The 18,988-nt window shown below is 45.8% G+C and overlaps 1 protein-coding gene across 1 annotated transcript; it reads left to right on the forward strand.

Annotated features, from left to right (window-relative positions):
* Positions 1–3,332: 3,332 nt before the first annotated feature.
* Positions 3,333–11,789, forward strand: RAB19 (RAB19, member RAS oncogene family). The gene is made up of 3 exons (XM_068973448.1): positions 3,333–3,533; positions 5,692–5,875; positions 11,521–11,789. Exons 1-3 carry the CDS (start codon positions 3,333–3,335, stop codon positions 11,787–11,789), a joined length of 654 nt encoding a protein of 217 aa, XP_068829549.1.
* The last annotated feature ends 7,199 nt before the right edge of the window (positions 11,790–18,988 follow it).

Here is an 18,988-nt window from a genome sequence, read left to right on the forward strand (position 1 = left end):
ATTCTACGTAGTGGAGCCGAGCTAGTCCCCAGGCTGGGAGAAGCAGAGACTCTTCCAGACTCTGTGGGGGGAGAATCAAAAAGGAAAATTCAGCCCAGCTTGGTGCTTCCATGGCCACCATCAGGGACTGGCGGATGCCAGGTCTTCCTAGAAATTAACCTTTGTTTTGGGGTAGATTTTGAGGGGGGAAGGAAACATTTTTTCCAGCTTTGAAAGAAAGAAAAGATAGCGCTAAGTCGTGTCCAACTCTTGCGACCTATGGACTGTAGCCTGCCTGGCTCCTCTGTCCATGGGATTTTCCAAGCAAGAATACTGGAGTGGGTTGCCATTTCCTTTTCCAGGGGATCTTCCCAATTTGGTTTTTCAGTCTTCTCTTTGGATCACCTCCTTTCGCTCAGTGACTCCTCAGCAAAGGTTATTCAAGCCCACAAAACAATTAAATGACTCAAAACCCAGGTCTGTAGTCCCCTTTAATTTGTTGTCCTTCAACTAGCCAGCCCCACCCAGGCAAACAGGGGACACCAGGAAAAAATGGGGATTGGGGCCGCCCAAGAGAAGGCGAGCAGAAAAAAGGAACAGGGCGGCTCGGTAGGTGTTGGCTGATACAGCTGGCTAGTCCTTTTCATTCGGGCTGTGATGGATGACATGGGATGCTCCACGCTCAGAGGAAAGTTGACTTAGCGTGGCGGGTGTGGCCAGGACCTCACCCCGCCTTTGTACCCAGTGGCAGCTCCTCCGGGTGGCGGGGGAGGGGGTGAGGAGGGAAGGTTTACACTTTCCTTTCGGTTTCTCGAGCCACTAAACCTGACACCTGGGGACAGAACTACAGTTCCCACCACACCTCGAGGCAGGAGGAAGAAGGGGCACGGAGGGCCAAAAGGAAAACCAGGAGAAAGAGCAAACACCTGCTGGCAGGCGTGAGCAACTGGTGAGCAACAGGTGGAGGCTGCAGGATGGAGGGTTTTACGGCAGGTGGACATGGCTCTTTTCTCCTTGCAGGGCGTGTGAAGGGGGCTTTTGCAGAAAGCCTGAGGACTTACTGGGGGAGGTGGCCGGGGTCGGGGGAGAAGTAAGATTTCAGCTCACTTGACAGTGGTTAGACACCGGAAGTAGAATGGCTTTCTTCATTTGAAAAGCCAGAGGGGGGAAAAGTGGTTTGGCTGTTTCTCTTTTTTGCTGGATCATGTGGCCATAGTAGCTTCAGGGAACCTCCTTCATTCATTTAAAGCTTAGAGTTTTTAAGTATAGATTTAATTTGTGTGATGATACAGACTTGTCACGTTCTATGACTTTTGAGAAGACCAGAAAATAAAACTTGGAGAAATGAAGAAGGGTGTCATAACTAAATTTGCAGCACATCAAATTTAGTTATCAAACAGGATAAGCTTTCATGTATTTTTATGAGACATTTGATGAGGAGACGCAACACAACTGAAGAACAGTCAAAGGGTCTGGGATATCTGCTTCAAGGGGACCTGCTTGCTGCTCCAAATGTCTGCTGGGCTGTCGAGTGGGGTACGAATCCTGGCGTAGCATGAGGGTCCACGGTCAGAAACCTCAAGGACATAGATTTCAACCCCACATAAGAGCTGTGCACACAAAATTGATTTTTGTCAGGAGGTAGTGAGCTCCTTGTGATCTGAGATGTTGAAGTGTAGATGGATGTTTAAGCAGAGATGCTGAGGGCAAGAATAAAGTTTCAGGTGGTTGACTGTGCTGGTTGATGCTTCCCAAACCTGCCTGCTTATCAAAATCACCTGGGAGTGTGTGCATGTTTTTACATCTATTTAGCAGATCTGAGATGGGCTCCGGAATATATATACATATATTTTTAACTCTTTTATTATTTACTTATTTTTGGCTGTGCTGGATCTTCATTGCTGCGTGCAGGCCTTCTTCAGTTGCAGTAAGCAGGGGCTATTCTCTAGTCGCAGTGCTCGGGGTTTTCACTGCGGTGGCTTCTCTTCTTGCAGAGCACAGGCTCCAGACACACGGGCTTCAGTAGTTATGGCACATGAGCTTAGTTGCTCGAGGTATGTGGGATCCTCCAGGACCAGGGATCAAACCTGTGTCTCCTGCATTGGCAGGCGGATTCTCTACCACTGAGCCACAGGGAGGTCCCTGTATATTTAATTATTTGATTACCTTCCCAGGTAATTCTGATAGTCAGTTAGAGAGACACTGTCATACGGAACTTTTTTTCCAGCCTGTGGCAGAATACAGCACAAACATTCGAACCACCGGGTTTTTTCGTTTGTTTGTTCCTTTCGTTTTGTTTGGCTACGCTGCACAGCTTCTGGGATTCTGGTTTCCAGCACAAGCATGGAACCCAAGGCCTGGGCAGTGAAAGTGCAAAGTCCTGACCACTGGACCGCCAGGAAATTCCCCACAGTTTTCATTTTGGGTATTCTCAAAGTCATAATTTCCCAGACAAGAAAAGCCTTTCTGAAACTGACTTCTCTGTTAAGCGTCCTTGGTGTTTGTTGCTAGTTGCCTGGACATTCAGACTTCCAGTGGTTTGTCTTCCTCCCGTGTGACATGGAGACAGGCTGAGCCCGCCTTCCGCAACTGATGTTGTTCAGTTGCTCAGTCCTGCCCAACTCTTTGCGACCCTGTGGACTGCAGCATGGGTCTGCAGTGTCCTTCACTGTCTCCCAGAGTTTGCTCAAACTCATGTCCATCGAGTGGATGATGCCATCCAGCCATCTCATCCTCTGTTACCCTCTTCTCCTCCTTCCCTCAATCTTTCCCAGCATCAGGGTTTTTTCTAGTGAGTCGGCTCTTCACATCAGGTGGCCAAAGTATTGGAGCTTCAGCTTCAGCATCGGTCTTTCCAATGAATATTGAGTCGATTTCCTTTAGGAACCAGTCAATCCACCTGATAAATGGCAGGTAGAACCCACCTGCCGAGCCAGGCCACAGGGTGTGTGGGATCTTAGTTCCCAGACCAGGGATCAAACCCTCGCCCCCTGCAGTGGAAGCACTGAAAGCGCAGAGTCTTAACCACTGGACCACCAGGGAAGTCCCAGTCAATGCTACCATCTGAGAGTGGGCCCAGACCGTAGAACCCCTTCATTCCAAGGTCACTCCTAAAGTAGCACCAACTCACCTAGGACAGGTGGGGTTTGTGGGGGCAGCTCCCTCTTACCTGACCAGTAATTAACGTTCTTCTCCTCCCACAAGGATGTCTGTGCTAGGAAAGCAGTGACCTTCCTCTGTCTTGTGCCGTCCTGAATCCTGAGTGCCAAGAATAGCTCCTGGCCGCCAGTAGCTGTTCACTAAAGATAGGCTGAATTCCTCCTTTTCTTCTTTGATCCTAGGTGGCAAGAGCCATGCAATTCTCCGGCTCAGCCAGGGCAGTGGACGAGAACTTTGACTATTTGTTCAAGATTATCCTCATCGGGGATTCCAACGTGGGCAAGACGTGTGTCGTGCAGCATTTCAAGTCCGGGGTCTACACGGAGGCGCAGCAGAACACGATCGGGGTGGACTTCACTGTGCATGCCCTGGAGATTGACGGCAAGAAAGTGAAGGTCAGAGGGGCACAGGGGTGGGACCGCCTCTTTCACCCACAGACCCTAACCCAGAAACACAGGCCTGAGGAATAAAATATGTAAATATAAAATATGAAATCATAAAAATACCAGGAAAAGAAACACATAGGAGTATTTATTTTTCTCACTGAGGAAGGGGAAAATCAGGCTTAAAATTAAGACAAGAACCCACAAGCCATAAAGGAAAATATTGCTCCATCTAACTCTTATATCTAAAGGTCAAATTTATACTCTTCTGTATAATCATATAAAGGTCAAATTTCCGCACACTCAAAAATACCATAAACAAAGTCAAAAGCTGAATGACAGACTGGAAAGAAACATTTGCAAATATGGAACTCACAGAAGGCTAATTTTTGACATGAAAAGAGCTCTGATGAGGGAATTCCCTGGCAGCCCAGTGGTTAGGACTCCATGCTTCCACTGTAGGGGCATGGGCTCAGCCCCTGGTCATGGAACTAGGATCCTGCATGCCACGCAGCAGAGCTCTGATAAACATCAACGAAAAGACCAACAACCAAACACAATAAGTAGGCAATTCACAGATTTGACAAAACTACTACATCATAATTTTTATGCAAACTGGCTCATACATTTATGCAAAGAAGTAAAGGTACCCACTGTCACTTATAATTAAAGCAATGAAATTAACAGTGAGATACCTTTTACCCATTTGATTAAAAAGGATCAAAAAGTGTTGGTGATGATGTAATAAATAGGTTTTGCTTGGGATCCTTATTAAACACAATAGTAGAAAGATATTTTGGAACCAGTTAGGAAAACTTAATATGGTCTGAATATTAGATCATACTAAAGAGTTATTGAAAAGTTTATTAGCAGTGATAATGGTGTTATGGTTAGGAAAGACAATGTCCATTTATTAAGGAAGCATGTAAGTAGGCATGAAATGACACAAAGTCTGGGATTCTCTTCAAAATAATATTTCAAATAAATCAAGGGCTCCATGAAGCAAGAGTGGCAAAATCTTGATAATTATTTGGTTATGTGAGGGTTCAATGCTTTATTCTCTCTAGTTTTGTGTATCTTTGAAAACTTTCTTTAAAAAATAAACTTTATAAATAATGTGACAGTATGAAAAACAAAACAGGTACCAGGGCTCCCCTGCTGGCAAAAAGAATCTGCCTGCCAATGCAGGAGACATGGGTTCGACCCCTGGTCCCGGAGGATCCCATATGCCCCAGAGCAACAAAGCCTGTGTGCCACAATTACTGAGCCTGCGCTCTAGAGCCAGTCAGCCACAACCACTGAAGCCCAAGTGCCCTGGAGCCCGTGCTTCAGAATGAGAGGAGCCATCTCAAGGAGAGACCCACACATGGCAACTAGAGAGCAGCCTCCACTCGTCACAACTAGAGGAAACCCGCACAGCAGTGAAGACCCAACATGGCCAAAGATAAATCAATAAATGAAATTTTTAAAAAATTTTAAAAGCTAAAAGAAAAAATAAGTACCCTCAAACACTATTGGAGGGAATATAAATTGGTGCCACTGCCTGGGTTGTTAATTTGGAAGGTAGTATTATGAGGACAAGGGCTTCCCTGGTGGCTCAGTGGTTGAGACTGAATCTGCCTGCCAATGCAGGAGATGCAAGAAACTTGGGTTTGATCCTTGGGTCAGGAAGATTCTCTAGAGGAGGCAATGGCAATCCACTCCAGTATTCTTGCCTGGGAAATCCCATAGACAGAGGAGCTGTCGGGCTACAGTCCATGGGGTCACAGAGCTGTACACGACTAAACAATAATTATGGGCACACTTCTAAACATGGATGACTGAGTGGTCCTTCAAAATCAAAGCAGTTTAGCCAATGCCCTCACCTTTACCAAGGTCAAAAAATAAACCCCAAAATCTAGACAAGCAGATGAGTGTGCTGGAAAGGCAAAGAACACCACATCCTAGGACCCTGGATCCACTTCTCAGGCTGGAGGGTCCCTTAGGTGATGACTCCCAACCTGAAAGCACATCCAGATGACACTGGGGAGCCTCTGAAAAAAGCAGACTCTTGGGCCCCACCCCAGACCTCGTGAGTCTGGATCTCTAGAAGTGAGACCCAGGAAAAAACTTAGGTGAGCATCAGACATGGGAATTCCTCATGCAGACCCCCTTGCCCGACCTTCTGCAGATGCAGGTGTGGGACACCGCCGGCCAGGAACGTTTCCGGACCATCACCCAGAGCTACTACCGCAGTGCCCACGCGGCCATCATTGCCTACGACCTCACCCGGCGGTCCACGTTTGAATCTGTTCCTCACTGGATTCACGAGATAGAGAAATACGGAGCAGCGAACTTGGTCATCATGCTGATTGGTATGTGGATTTCAAGGCATTTCTCTTTCCTTTACGCCCCATGCTCAGCTTTTTCTGGGTTTACAATGACAGTGGAACAGGAAGTCATAAAAGCACACGTGGAGGCTAGGACCTCAAAAAACATCTGGGCCAGAAATTCCAATCAGGTTCGCTTGAGCATGATAGTGGGGGTGGCGTGAATTTGTTAAGAATACAGATTCCTTGGTGGTCCAGTGGTTGAGACTCTGCACTCTCAATGCAGGGTGCACTCATTGAATCCCTGGGTGGGGAACGAACTAGATGCCACATGTTGCACTGCGAGGCCTAAAAAAAAAAAGAATACATACTCCAAGACCCCACCCTAGAGTTTCTCATTGCAAAAACCCGAGACATATAGATGAAGGTGCACCCTGGCTGATTCAACACACATATTTGCAGACTACACAGCCAATACTCTGTAGTGTGAGTTTCACAGCTTCAGATGGCTCTTAATCCCCAAGGGAGCCACTCAGATGACTATGACTGACAACACGCTTGAATGACTTCTCACACCTGTGAAGATCCTAAACAAATCTTAATAACAAGTTAACATCAAAATTAACATCAACTTCAACTACACTAAGTGAACTCACAGCTTGAAATAGGTGCAGTCCCATTGTATATTCACAAATGGGAAATTTCCCAGGTGGTGCAGTGGTGAAGAATCTGCCTACCAGTGCAGGAGATGCAAGACATGTGAGTTCGATCCCTAAGTCAAGAAGATCCCCTGGTGTAGGAAATGGCAACCTACTCCAGTATTCTCGCCTGGGAAATCCCACGGACAGGGGAGCCTGGTGGGCTACAGTCCATGGGGTTGCAACAAGTCAGACATGACTGAGCACAACATACTGTCAGTTCCCTACAGTATTAGCTTTGCAAGCAGCGCATCACCCCTCCTGAGGACACTACTGTCTGCCAGGTGGCTGGTTCATTTTGGCAACCTGGTTTAGTTTTCACTACTCAAAGTGTGGCCTGCAGACCAGCAACATCATCATCACTGGGTTTTTGTTTGTTGTATTAAGACTTATCTTTATCAGAACAGTTTAAAATTCTTAGCAAAACTGAGAGGAAGATACAGAGGTTTCCCATATATCCCCTGTACCCACACATGCATGTGCTGTGCTAGTCACTTAGTCGTGTCCGACTCTTGACTCTCTGTGACCCCACAGACTGTAGTCCACCGGGCTCTTCTGTCCATGCGGATTCTCCAGGTAAGAATAAGATTCCCATGCTCTCCTCCAGGGGATCTTCCCAACCCAGGGACTGAACCCAGGTCTCCTGCAGTGCAGGCAGATTCTTTACCTTCAGAGCCACCAGGGAAGCCCCATGAATGGGTAGCCTATTCCTTCTCCAAGGGATCTTCTCGACCCAGGAATTGAACAGGGGTCTCCTGCATTGCAGGAGGATTCTTTACCAGCTGAGCTACCAGGGAAGTCCCCACACATGCACAGCCCCTCCCATATCAACGTCCCCTAACAATGTGGTACATTTGTTACAAAGAATGACCCTACATGGACACATCACAATCATCTAAAGTCCATAGTTTAAGTTATGAATCCTTCTTGGTGTTGTGCTTTCTATGGATTTGGACAAGTGTATGATGACAAGTATTCATCATGAAGATATCACAGAGTGTATTTCCACTTTCCTAAAAATCCATAGCATCCGCGTCACTTTGGGGTTTGTTAGAAATCCCCCATCTCAGGCCTCACCCCAGATCTACTGGATGAATCGATCCTAGAGAGATTCTTGTGCAAATTAAAGTCTGCAGAGCATAGGTCTAGACAGCTGCTGTGGGACTAAGAAAGAGCTACCCATTGATAAGCATATCCTAGCTCTGTGTTTGGAGAAGGAAATGGCAACTCACTCCAGTGTTCTTGCCTGGAGAATCCCAGGGACAGCAGAGCCTGGTGGGCTGCCGTCTATGGAGTCGCACAAAGTCGGACATGACTGAAGCGACTTAGCAGCAGCAGCAGCTCTATGCTAAGTTACCCTCTGAACCTTAGTTTCCTCATCTATAACATTTGATCAATATTCACTGGGGTTGTAAAGATTTAGTGAGGAAAAGTGTATGCATTGCTTGACGGTGCCTGGCACATAGTAAGTGTGTCATAAAGAGTGGGATTTGCTTCTAGAAGTATGTTTGAGGGAACAAGCTCATCAGTGTTCCTTAAATAACTGAGGGGGGGCTTATGGTGAGGGTACAAGTCCCTGGGACCTAGGAAAAGTCAGCAACCAAACTCACCAAGAGGAGGGGCCACAGTGCAGCCACGCCAGCCTCCACAAGCAGGAAGCTGGGGACCCTCCTCTCAGGCTGGGATCGATGAACCAGGCTCCTCCACTGTCTGTGCTCACTTGCATCCAACTCTCTGCAACCCCATGGACTGCAGGCCATCAGGCTCCTCTGTCCATGGAATTCTTCAGGCAAGAATACTGGAGCGGGTTGCCATTTCCTACTCCAAGGGATCTTCCCGACCCAGGGATCGAACCCATGTCTTGGCAGGGGGATTCTTTACCACTGAGCCACCTGGGAAGCCTACTCCACTACTGTGCATCTAAGAGCTGCTTCTTACATGTGGGGTGGTGTGGGCTGGCCACTCTCTCTCACCCTGAGCCCTCCCTCTTGGATTCCTCCAGGCATCATCCCCAGCCTGCTCCTGTCACAAAATCCCTCATTTTCTCATACCCTCTAGCTCGCATTCCTCAGAAAGGAAACCCCATTGTCCCATTACTTCTGGCCCCAGGTTGCTGGCCAGCCTCTGGTCAGGGGGACCTCTGCTGATGGGACACATCATTGGCACACTCAGTCCATTTATTATTATCATCCAGACTCCAGAGAGGACTTGTTATTCTAGAACCACTCTTCCCCTGTCTTTGCTGCTTTAAGTCATAGTCTAGCTTTGGCCACCTGATGTGAAGAGCTGACTCATTTGAAAAGACCCTGATGCTGGGAAAGATTGAGGGCAGGAGGAGAAGGGGATGACAGAGGATGAGATGGTTGGATGGCATCATCGACTCAATGGATGTGAGTTTGAGTAAACTCTGGGAGATAGTGAAGGACAGGGGAGCCTGGTGTGCTGTGGTCCATGGGGTCGCAGAGAGTCTGACACGACTGACTGACAGAACAACTAGCCCCTGTTGTAAGCACAGCCTTGAGGAGAATGCTGCTTTGTAACTCATTCTGCTTCTTGTAACTTAATCGAAGTCACTCCAAGAGCCTCAACAGGGCTTATCCCTTCTGCTGCATCAGATCAAAAGCCCCCAATCCACAGCCAGCCAAAGAAAACATGCCTCAAATTTAGTCCCCTCCTTTTTTCAGATGGATGGTGTCTTTCCCCACATGCCTGAAACCAGGAAAGAGAGATTAGTGAGGCCAGGTAGCCTCCACACAGAGGACCACTTGTCTCTTTGGGGAAGAGTGTCTCTTCTTTTCACTTCTCAGCCAAAGGTCCCCTTTGGGACCAGAAACTTTTTTGATTTGACTTCTGATCTACTGGACACTTCTAAAGGCACTTCTTCTGTGTTTATACAAATTAACACTGATCCTTTCCACCCCCTCCAAAAGGCCTAGATTTCTTCCTCAATAACCACTTCTTCAAAGCACCAGGGAGGACACTGGGCAAGGTTTCTGACACCTTTCATGATAGATGCTCCTGAGGCGTGAGAACCAGGAGGGTTGATAGGAAGAGGTAATGACAGGTGACATTTACTAAACTCCACTCTGAATCCGCTAAGTCCCTTCATTTAACCCTCACAACCATCTGAAGAAGCAGAGACCACCATCCTCAGGAAATCGAGGCTATGGAGATTGAATATGGTGCTAAGTAACTGGGTCAAGGTACTTACTGACAGGTGAGGCAGGGTTTGAACCAGAGCTTCCATGGGGTCAGTTCCTTTCCAAACACTTTCCAGCAGTTGGTCAGGCTAACAGTCACCCAGGGCGCCCTGAAGCTCTGGCTGAAGCAGTGTCTCATCCACTCTAGCGCCTGAACTTTGCAGTCAAACAGATTTGGGTTCCAATCTCCCTCTCTGTCCTGCCTGTCTGAACTTGGGTTCATCCCTTTCTCTGAATTTTGACTTCCTCATCTATAAAGCTAGCACCTGCTTCAAAGGTATGGTTGAATTGAAAGGATTAAATAAAGGAACACATAAAGCACTTAGCACAGTGCTGAGACCTCAACGCAGGGAAACTGTCCTGCCCTGCTGAATGAGAGGCTCCGAGGCGCTCCCCCCACCCCGCCCCCGCCCAGTGACAGAGCTGAGCAGGCAGGGGAGGAAACCCCACCAATGGCAGCTCCCAGGGAAGGAAGCTTAGGTGCGAATCCCATGCATCTCACCGAGGGGAACAGCGCAGTTCTAATCTCACTGGAGATTTCCCCAAGGAGGTGGGCTGGATCCTTTAAATTCGCAGGCTTCCCGGGCTATCTTGGAGCAGAAGAACCTCGAAATCTGCCCTGCAAAGCCACTCAGCCTGGGCCCGTCCCCTTCTTGCACCTCCCTCGGCTCCCTTGCTGGCCCCGCCCCTTAGGCCCCACCCTCCTGACCCCATGGCCCCGCCCCTATGGTCCCGCCCTTCACCCCTCCTCCCTTCTCTGCAGAAACAGGTGGGGCAGAGGAGGCGAACAGATGCCAAGACATGGGGGGATTTCCGGGAATCTCACAACTGTTTCTTGGTCATTTACTCCCTCGTGTGTCTGTTGTAACAACCGTCTCTGCCCTCACTTCTTCACTGGTGCCAGAAACGCCCCCAGAGATCATCTGAAAGTGTCCCCGGTGTTCCGGTTTGTGACGCGTCCAACCGCGAGGGCTGACACGAGGGGTCTTGCTGTTGTTTTCTGTCAGTGGCCTCCTCGCCTTAATCTGGGATAGTCAGAGGTGTCATTCCCTCACAGAGTTGTCCCTGCCCTTCCACCACAGTTTCCATTCCATCTCCACGGTTCTTCACACAAAGGAGTCTTTCTCTCCCAAAAGTTTACCCCAGCCCCTCGAGGCCACGTCACCACTGTACAAAAGTCAAAGAGACGGTTGTGCGTTAGCTGTCGTGTTCCTTCAGCTCCAGCCGTTCACAGGGAGGCCAGCTCCTCAGTCTCCGTTTAAAACCCTCGGCCTTCTACCTCATCGCGAATTCCTGAACACCGTTCATAAAACGCCCTGCTCTCCCGCTGAAGACCGCTGCTTCTCATCTTTTTCTCCTTCGCATCTGCTCTGTTTCTCTAACTTCTTAACTCTTCTTACTCCCTCAGTGTAAGGGTTTAGGAGCACTGGTGGGTCAGAGGGTAAAGCGCCTGCCTGAAACGCAGGAGATCGGGTTTCGATTCCTGGGTCAGGAAGATCCTGAAGAAGGAAATGGCAACCCCTTTCAGTACTCTTGCCTGGAAAATCCCATGGACGGAGGAACCTGGTAGGCCACAGTCCATGGTGTCACAAAGAGTGGGACACGACTGAGCGACTTCACTTTCACTTTGAGCGACTTGACTTTCACTTTCTTCCTTTCGTAGGTTAGGTAGATGTTCTGTCTCCTATCTTTCTTTGGCATCTGCTAAACTAAAATGTTCTTTTTAAATTCCACCTTTTAAAAAACCAGAGTAAGTTACTCCCTGGAATATCTGCTTCTCTCTCACTCCCAGGGAACAAGTGTGACCTGTGGGAAAAACGCCACGTTCTCTTTGAGGATGCCTGCATCCTGGCTGAGAAATACGGTCTCCTAGCTGTTCTGGAAACATCTGCCAAGGAGTCCAAGAATATCGACGAGGTCTTCGTGCTGATGGCCAGGGAGCTGATGGCCCGCCACAGCCTGCCCTTGTACGGGGGCGGTGCCCCGGGCAGCCTCCCGCTGGAGTCCACTCCAGTCCTTATGGCCCCAGCTCCAAGGGAGAAGAATCAGTGTACCTGCTGAGTAGGTTCCCCAGGAAGGTCGCACCCAGCAGAGGCCACCTCTGAAACCAAGGGCAGCTGCTGGCCTCGAGTCTGCGGAGCAAACGGACTTGCCTCTGGTTCTACTCCTTCCTGCCTGGGGTGGGGGTCAGGGGGGCGCCCTTTTGCCTCAGTTCACACCAGAGGAGGGAACACTGATTCTGACAACAGAGGACACCCCTGTTTCTCTTGACTTTTTCCTAGGACGCGAGGCCCAGGGGTGGCAGGACAAGATTTGTTCTTTTTTTCCCTTTTTGTGCATCTTTCCCTTTTCTGTCTCCCCAACCCTCCAGCTATTTTCTACTGAACTTTGCCTCTTGTTTGGAGAAGTGAGCAGTGAAGGAAAGAAGAAGAGAGGATTATCGAGAGGATGTTTGGAACATTCTAGAGTGGTTTAAAACAGTGTGGGCACAGGAAGATGGAGAAAAAGCCTGCCAAGATGACCAGATGTTGTTAACTTTTGCTTCCTGACATTCACACTTCAAGTCTTAGTTTGGGGAGCAAAGCTTTTGAGCTGAAGACCATAAATACTGTCTTGCCAAATGGTCAGGAGCCATGTGACGGAGAGAGAATTGGATTTCACTTTATCCTAGTTGGGCTGATTAGACCAAACTCCTAGGATATGGGAGATGCATATTTCTTTCTAAAACACCCAGTTATCTGCGGGATCAAAAATTAGTTCTGAGTTGAAATTAAATTGTCTCAAAGACATGTATCAAACCAATACTAACCTCACTCTGTAGCTGGGGCAAGCCATGTGGAACCTGTAAGTCATAAACCTCTATTTTTCAGAGCTCCCCAAGGGTTGTTGCTGAGGGTGTCTTGCAATCCTAATAAGAACTACAAGGGCTGGTCCAGCCACAAAACTAGCTCTAAAAGGGGAAATGTCTATGGGGGCTCATCCAGGATGCAGGTGAGGGTTCCCAGGCATTTCAGGCCTTAGCATCATCACTATCCATAGGCTTAGACTAGCTCTAAACAAACAGCTACTAGCCACATATGACGACTAAACACTTAAAATGTGGTGAATTTGAATTTGAGATGAGCTGAATGTAAAATATATACCAGATTTTTCTAAATTTCTAGTTAATTTATTTTTAATTGGAGGATAATTGCTTTACAATATTGTGTTGGTTTCTGCCATACATCAACATAAATCGGCCATAGGTATATGTCCCCTCCCTCTTGAACCTCTCTCCTACTTCTCACCCCATATACCAGATTTTGAAGACAGTACAAAAAAAAATGTAAACCATCTTCCTAATAAATTTTATATTAATTATATGTTAAAATGATAGTTTAGATTTTCTAGGTTAAATAAAATATATATTAACATTTCAGCTGTTTCTCCTTTTTTTAATGTGACAACTAGAAATCTTAAATGACATGTGCAGCTCACACCATCTAGCCATCAGACTGTATAACAGAGCAACACTTCTCTAAGTGTGGGGTTCCCCAACCACACCTTTGAGAGTGGCCAGGGGATGTTTATCTCTGATTCCTGACACCCAAGGCTGACCCACTGAATCAGAATCTTTTCAGAAACCCACACTTCACCAAGCTTGCCAGGTGATTCTCCCCACACTAAATCTTGAGAACTGCTACTATACAGAGGGTAGGTGAGGGTGGCAGTGAGGCAACAGAGAATTAATTACGTCTTAGTTCACATCAATACATATTCATTGTGGAAATGAAACAACCTACCTTTTGGAAACAGGAAGGAAATCTACTGCAAGCCAGAAGGAACAAATGCATCAAAGCAGATTAACCTTTTTAACATACATACTCTCCTTCTAAAGAAAGGGCTGGACTTCCCTGGCGGTCTGGTGGTTAAGAACCTGCCTGTCAATGTAGGGGATACGGGTTTGATCTCTGGTTATGGCAGGATTCCACATGGTTCAGGGTAACTAAACCTGTGCGTCACAACTACTGCGGCCACACGACCATGCTCCGCAACCAGAAAACCCACCACGATGAGAAGCCCGCACATCACAACTAGAGGAAGCCTGTACACAGCAACAAAGACCCACTGCAGCCAAAAATAAATGTTAAAAAGAAAAGAAAGGGTTATGTGAAGCAGGAGTTCACAAGGCAGATCAGCAATATACCTATACCAAACCCCTGAGCAGTTTTCAGAAGAGACAGTGAGCAGGCAGTCAAGAAGGAGAAGGAAAACTGAGTGGATCAAGGGAAAGTAGGCAGAGAAGAAAGAGGCTGAGCCATGAGGCGAAGGGTTCACACCAATCCTCCTTCATTTATCTGTATATCAGTCTTGACCAACACTCGAAAACCTCCTCAGCTTCTAGGATGATGCATTCTGCAGGTTATCTGGAATTAAATACTCCTACCAACAGATTTATATATGTGAGAACAAGTTCATCTGAACACTAGCAACCTGTAATTAGCCAGTGTGGGCTCTGTTGAAATGATGGTGCTGGGACAGAAGGGTTGGAAGTGGAGCAGCTTTCCTGGCTGAGGGCACACATAGGTCTGCTTTGAAAACTTCAGTTCAGTTCGGTTGCTCAGTCATGCCAACTCTCTGAGACCCCATGGACTGCAGCACGCCAGGCTTTCTTGTCCATCACCAACTCCCGGAGCTTACTCAAACTCATTGAGTGGGTGATGCCATCCAACCATCTCATCCTCTGTCATCCCCTTCTCCTCCCATCTTCAGTGTTTCCCAGCATCAGGGTCTTTTCCAATGAGTCAGTTCTTCGAATCAGGTGGCCAAAGTATTGGAGCTCCAGCTTCAGCATCAGTCCTTCCAATGAATACTCAGGACTGATTTCCTTTAGGATTAACTGGTTGGATCTCCTTGCAGCCCAAGGGACTCTCAAGAGTCTTCTCCAACACCACAGTTCAAAAGCATCAAATCTTTGGTGCCCAGCTTTCTTTACAGTCCAACTCTCTCATCCGTACAGGACTACTGGAAAAACCATAGCTTTGAGTAGATGGACCTCTGTTGGCGAAGTAATGTCTCTGCTTTTTAATATGTTGTCTAGGTTGGTCATAGATTTTCTTCCAAGGAGCAAGCGTCTTTTAATTTCATGGCTGTAGTCACCATCTGCAGTGATTTTTAGAGCCCCAAAAAGTAAAGTCTGCCACTGTTTCCATTGTTTCCCCATCTATTTGCCAAGAGGTGATGGGACCAGATGCCATGATCTTCTGAATGTTGAGTTTTAAGCCAACTTTTTCACTCTCCTCTTTCATTTTCATCAAGAGGCTCTTTAGCTTTTTCTTCACTTTCTGCCATAAGGGTGGTGTCATCTGCATATCTGAGGTTATTGATATTTTTCCCAGCAATCTTGATTCCAGCTTGTGCTTCATACAGCCCAGCATTTCGCATGATGTACTCTGCATATAAGTTAAATAAGCAGGGTGACAATATACAGACTTGATGTACTCCTTTCCCATGGAACCAGTCTGTTGTTCCATGTCCAGTTCTAACTGTTGCTTCTTGACCTACATGCAGATTTCTCAGGAGGCACATCTCCTGGTCTGGTATTCCCACCTCTTGAAGAATTTTCCACAGTTTGTTGTGATCCAGTCTAAGGCTTTGGCGTAGTCAATAAAGCAGATGTTTTTCTGGAACTCTTGCATTTTTGATGATCCAGCGGATGTTGACAATTTGATCTCTGGTTCCTCTGCCTTTTCTGAATCCAGCTTGAACATCTGAAAGTTCACCGTTCATGTAGTGTTGAAGCCTGGCTTGGAGGACTGAGCAGTACATTGCTAGCTGTGTGAGATGAGTGCAATTGTGCGGTAGTTTGAACATTCTTTGGCATTGCCTTTCTTTGGAAAGAGGTTTAGGCTTTTCTGAAGCTCAGCACAGGCTCGCAGGGCACTAGAAGCTCACCCAGGTGAGTTCTGCTTTAGAGCTATGGTGGAAGAAGGCTCTGTGTTGACTGACTGCTGGTGATTTTCTCACATCTGCAAAACTGTATGGTTGTTAACAATATGAAATTAAGTTCCAAAGGGACATTTTGAAAGAATAAAAAGATTATGAATGCCTCTATTTCATCTGCCAGTGTCAAGTACATTTCCTTGTGTAAGTACATTTTTTCAGTTAATAGTTCATTGTTGGGGGACTTCCCTGGTGGTCCAGTGTCTAATACTCTGGGCTCCCAATGTAGGGGCCCAGGTTTGATTCCTGATCTGGGAATTAGATCCCACCTGCCACAACTAAGAACCCGTGCAGTCAAATAAATATTTTTTTAAAAATTCACTGTTGCAACTTCCCTGACAGACCAGTGGTTAAGGCTTCATGCTTCTACTGCAGGGGGCACAGGTTCGATTCCTGGTGGGGGAACTAAGATTCCACATGCTGCAGGGCATGGCCAAAAATTTTCAAAAACCAATGTAAATAAAATTTTAAAAATTTATTGTTCATAGATTATTCCTAAATCTCTTCCCCACTCTATTACTAAAAAGGTCTACTAATAGTAACAGTACTACTATGGTAATAATAATGGCAAACACATTACTATGCAATTACTATATGCCTGACACTGTACGAAACTTTTTGTTTTTTTTTTTTTGGCAGCTCGGCTTGGAGGATCTTAGTTCCCCAACCAGGGATGGAACCCTGAACCCACTGCAGTGGAAGCACAGAGTCCTAATCTCTGGACTGCCAGGAAAGTCCCCAGGGATTTTATTTATACTTTGTTGTTTACTCTCTAAGTCATGTCCGGTTCTTTTAAAACCCCATGGACTCTAGCCTGCCAGTCTCCTCTGTCCATGGGATTTCCTAGACAAGAATACTGGAGTGGGTTGCCATTTCCTTCTCCGGGGGTCTTCCCAATCCAGGGATCGAACCCACATCTCCTGCTTGGCAGTCAGATTCTTTACCACTGAGCTGCCAAGGAAGCCATAACTCAGTGTATCCTATCAGCTATCTTTTGAAGTAGGTATTATTTGTAACTCTTATCTTAAAAACGAGGTCATGAGACATAGAGAGATTAAAGTCACACAGCTAGTAAGTGGCAGAGCCAGGATTCAAACCCAAATCATCTGGCGCCGGAGCCCACACAACAGTTACGCTATATGCTTTCTCAGACAATGATCAGTATTGGATTTGGGCTCTATCACATTAACCCCTCATCACCCTCTACACACACACACACACCCCAACACACAACTACACTCACTGGGAGATAAACTCTCATACGTAGGTTTTCATATCCTTCAAAGAACACTTGTGCAGCTCTCTCTACACGAGAAGCTGAAGGGAAGAAAAGGCAGTGAGGAAGGGGCAGGCTGGGGAAAGGGTAGCAGGCTGGGGGCACTGGGTGAGTCCTATCTAACTTCGGGGGAGTTATGGAGGAGCTGTGCCTGAAATCTGCCTGCCCCAGGCTGAGCGCTCTGCCTTTTGAACAGGGATGATGTAGAAACTCGAGTTCCCTCCTATGTAAGGCGACGTGGTTGTGATCCAGGGCCAACCAGGGTGGCTTCTGCCAGCCTGATGTCGAGCCATCACAGCCCAAGGCTTAGACTGAGAGGAGGAAGCGCCCAGCAGCACACCTCGGGGCTCCCACAGGTGTTTTGCAAACCTCCCTGAGACTGACAAGAGGTTCCAGGGATTCATATCACCAAAGGCAATAACAGTGCCTGCTGAATTTCTTTCATTTTCAACAATATCAGTATAATCTGTTCAAGAGCTTGTGATCAATTATTGAATGAACATGTGTAAATCTCACAATTCACAAACGACTCCCTAGTTGGTTTACCATTAGCAGAAGGGAAGCTGTAAAATGTTCTTGACATCATACAGTTTCTTCTGAATCATACATTGTTTAATTTATACCCCAAAATAACTGCCAAAAACTGGAAGCTCCAGGAATGCTGAAATTAAAGTGCAAGTTAAGAAGTAGCACAGAATAGGTGACAATTCTGCAAAGTCATTCAAAGATTGCTCTTCACCTGAACAGAAGTTGCTTTTACTATCATTGCAACTTTCATTTACTTATTCTTACATAGTATATCAAGATGTCTCTAGAACTTGAAAAGACTAACTTTTAAAAGAGATCACAGAGTGATAATTATACTCAATGAGTTTTTTATTCATTTGGGAATAAAAATTACCCACACATAAGTTTAATAATGTGTAATAATTGTGTTAATTTTTAGAAAGTCGATTACAAATAGCAGCCTGAAACCTCATCCAATCTAGAAATGAAATTCCAATTACAGAAATAAAATTAACATTTATAGAAATACCAAATCAGTTATTTTTTCAAAGAATATAGGCATTCTCCATATAAAAGCTTGAATGTGTGTGGCAGTTGTCTGTCAGTATTTTATTGTCTAGATAGCTCCAAAACAAAACATAGGTTATTTTAAAATTCAGCAATGCTTTAATGTAAATAAAAATAACTGAGTGAACATCATTTTAGTGGGAAAAAAATTAGTATATCTGAACTATGAATTTCATTGTTGATGATAGGTGATAGATCAACATTATAAATGCAATTAATGCCACTGAATTATACCCTTAACATTTTTGATATTTATTATTTTACCACAATTTAAAAAAATGTATTATAACAAAACCCATTGAACTGTGTACTTAAATAAGTGAATTGTGTGGTATATGAATTACATCTCACTAAAGCTGTAAAAAAGAATCTTAAAATGAGCTCAAAAGGGCCAAAGGAGAAAATAATTGCATTTTAAATAAATTTTATAACCTTTAATAATTTATCAGCCATTAGTATTGCTTTTTAACTTTAATCATTGTATATCATACAAAAACACTGAAACATTTTTAAATACCTAAGGGAATTACCAAGATTATATATTACTGAGGAAAAACTAAGAAAGGGATTTGTCACTTGGGAAAAGGAAAAGAGGTAAGTAACACTGGCTTTAGAAAAGTTCATATTTTTTTCCAGTGTAACACTTTTAGTAATTTTTTCTTCTGCTGCACACTGAAGAAAAACTTACGTTACAGAAAAGCTGAGAGCCCACAAAAAGTGACTCTCTCAACATGATTGTGTACATTGACTTTCTATAGCATTTTGACATGGGCAGAGATGTAGCTATTACTCACGTAGCCCCTCAAGAGATTTAAGTCCTTTGCTGGCTATTTACAATATGAACCTGACAAGTCAATTCCGTGCTTCCCTGACAGCTCAGTTGGTAAAGAATCCACCTGTAATGTGGTGTGGGTTTTGAACTGTGGTG

Source organism: Capricornis sumatraensis, chromosome 5, assembly GCF_032405125.1.
Source record: "Capricornis sumatraensis isolate serow.1 chromosome 5, serow.2, whole genome shotgun sequence".
NCBI classification, from domain to species: domain Eukaryota; kingdom Metazoa; phylum Chordata; class Mammalia; order Artiodactyla; family Bovidae; genus Capricornis; species Capricornis sumatraensis.

Coding starts and splice junctions, on each gene's coding strand:
- RAB19 (XM_068973448.1), top strand. CDS start 3,333: ATGCAATTCTCCGGCTCAGCCAGGGCAGTGGACGAGAACTTTGACTAT. Junction 3,534..5,691: donor TTGACGGCAAGAAAGTGAAG/GTCAGAGGGGCA, acceptor GACCTTCTGCAG/ATGCAGGTGTGGGACACCGC. Junction 5,876..11,520: donor CTTGGTCATCATGCTGATTG/GTATGTGGATTT, acceptor TCTCACTCCCAG/GGAACAAGTGTGACCTGTGG.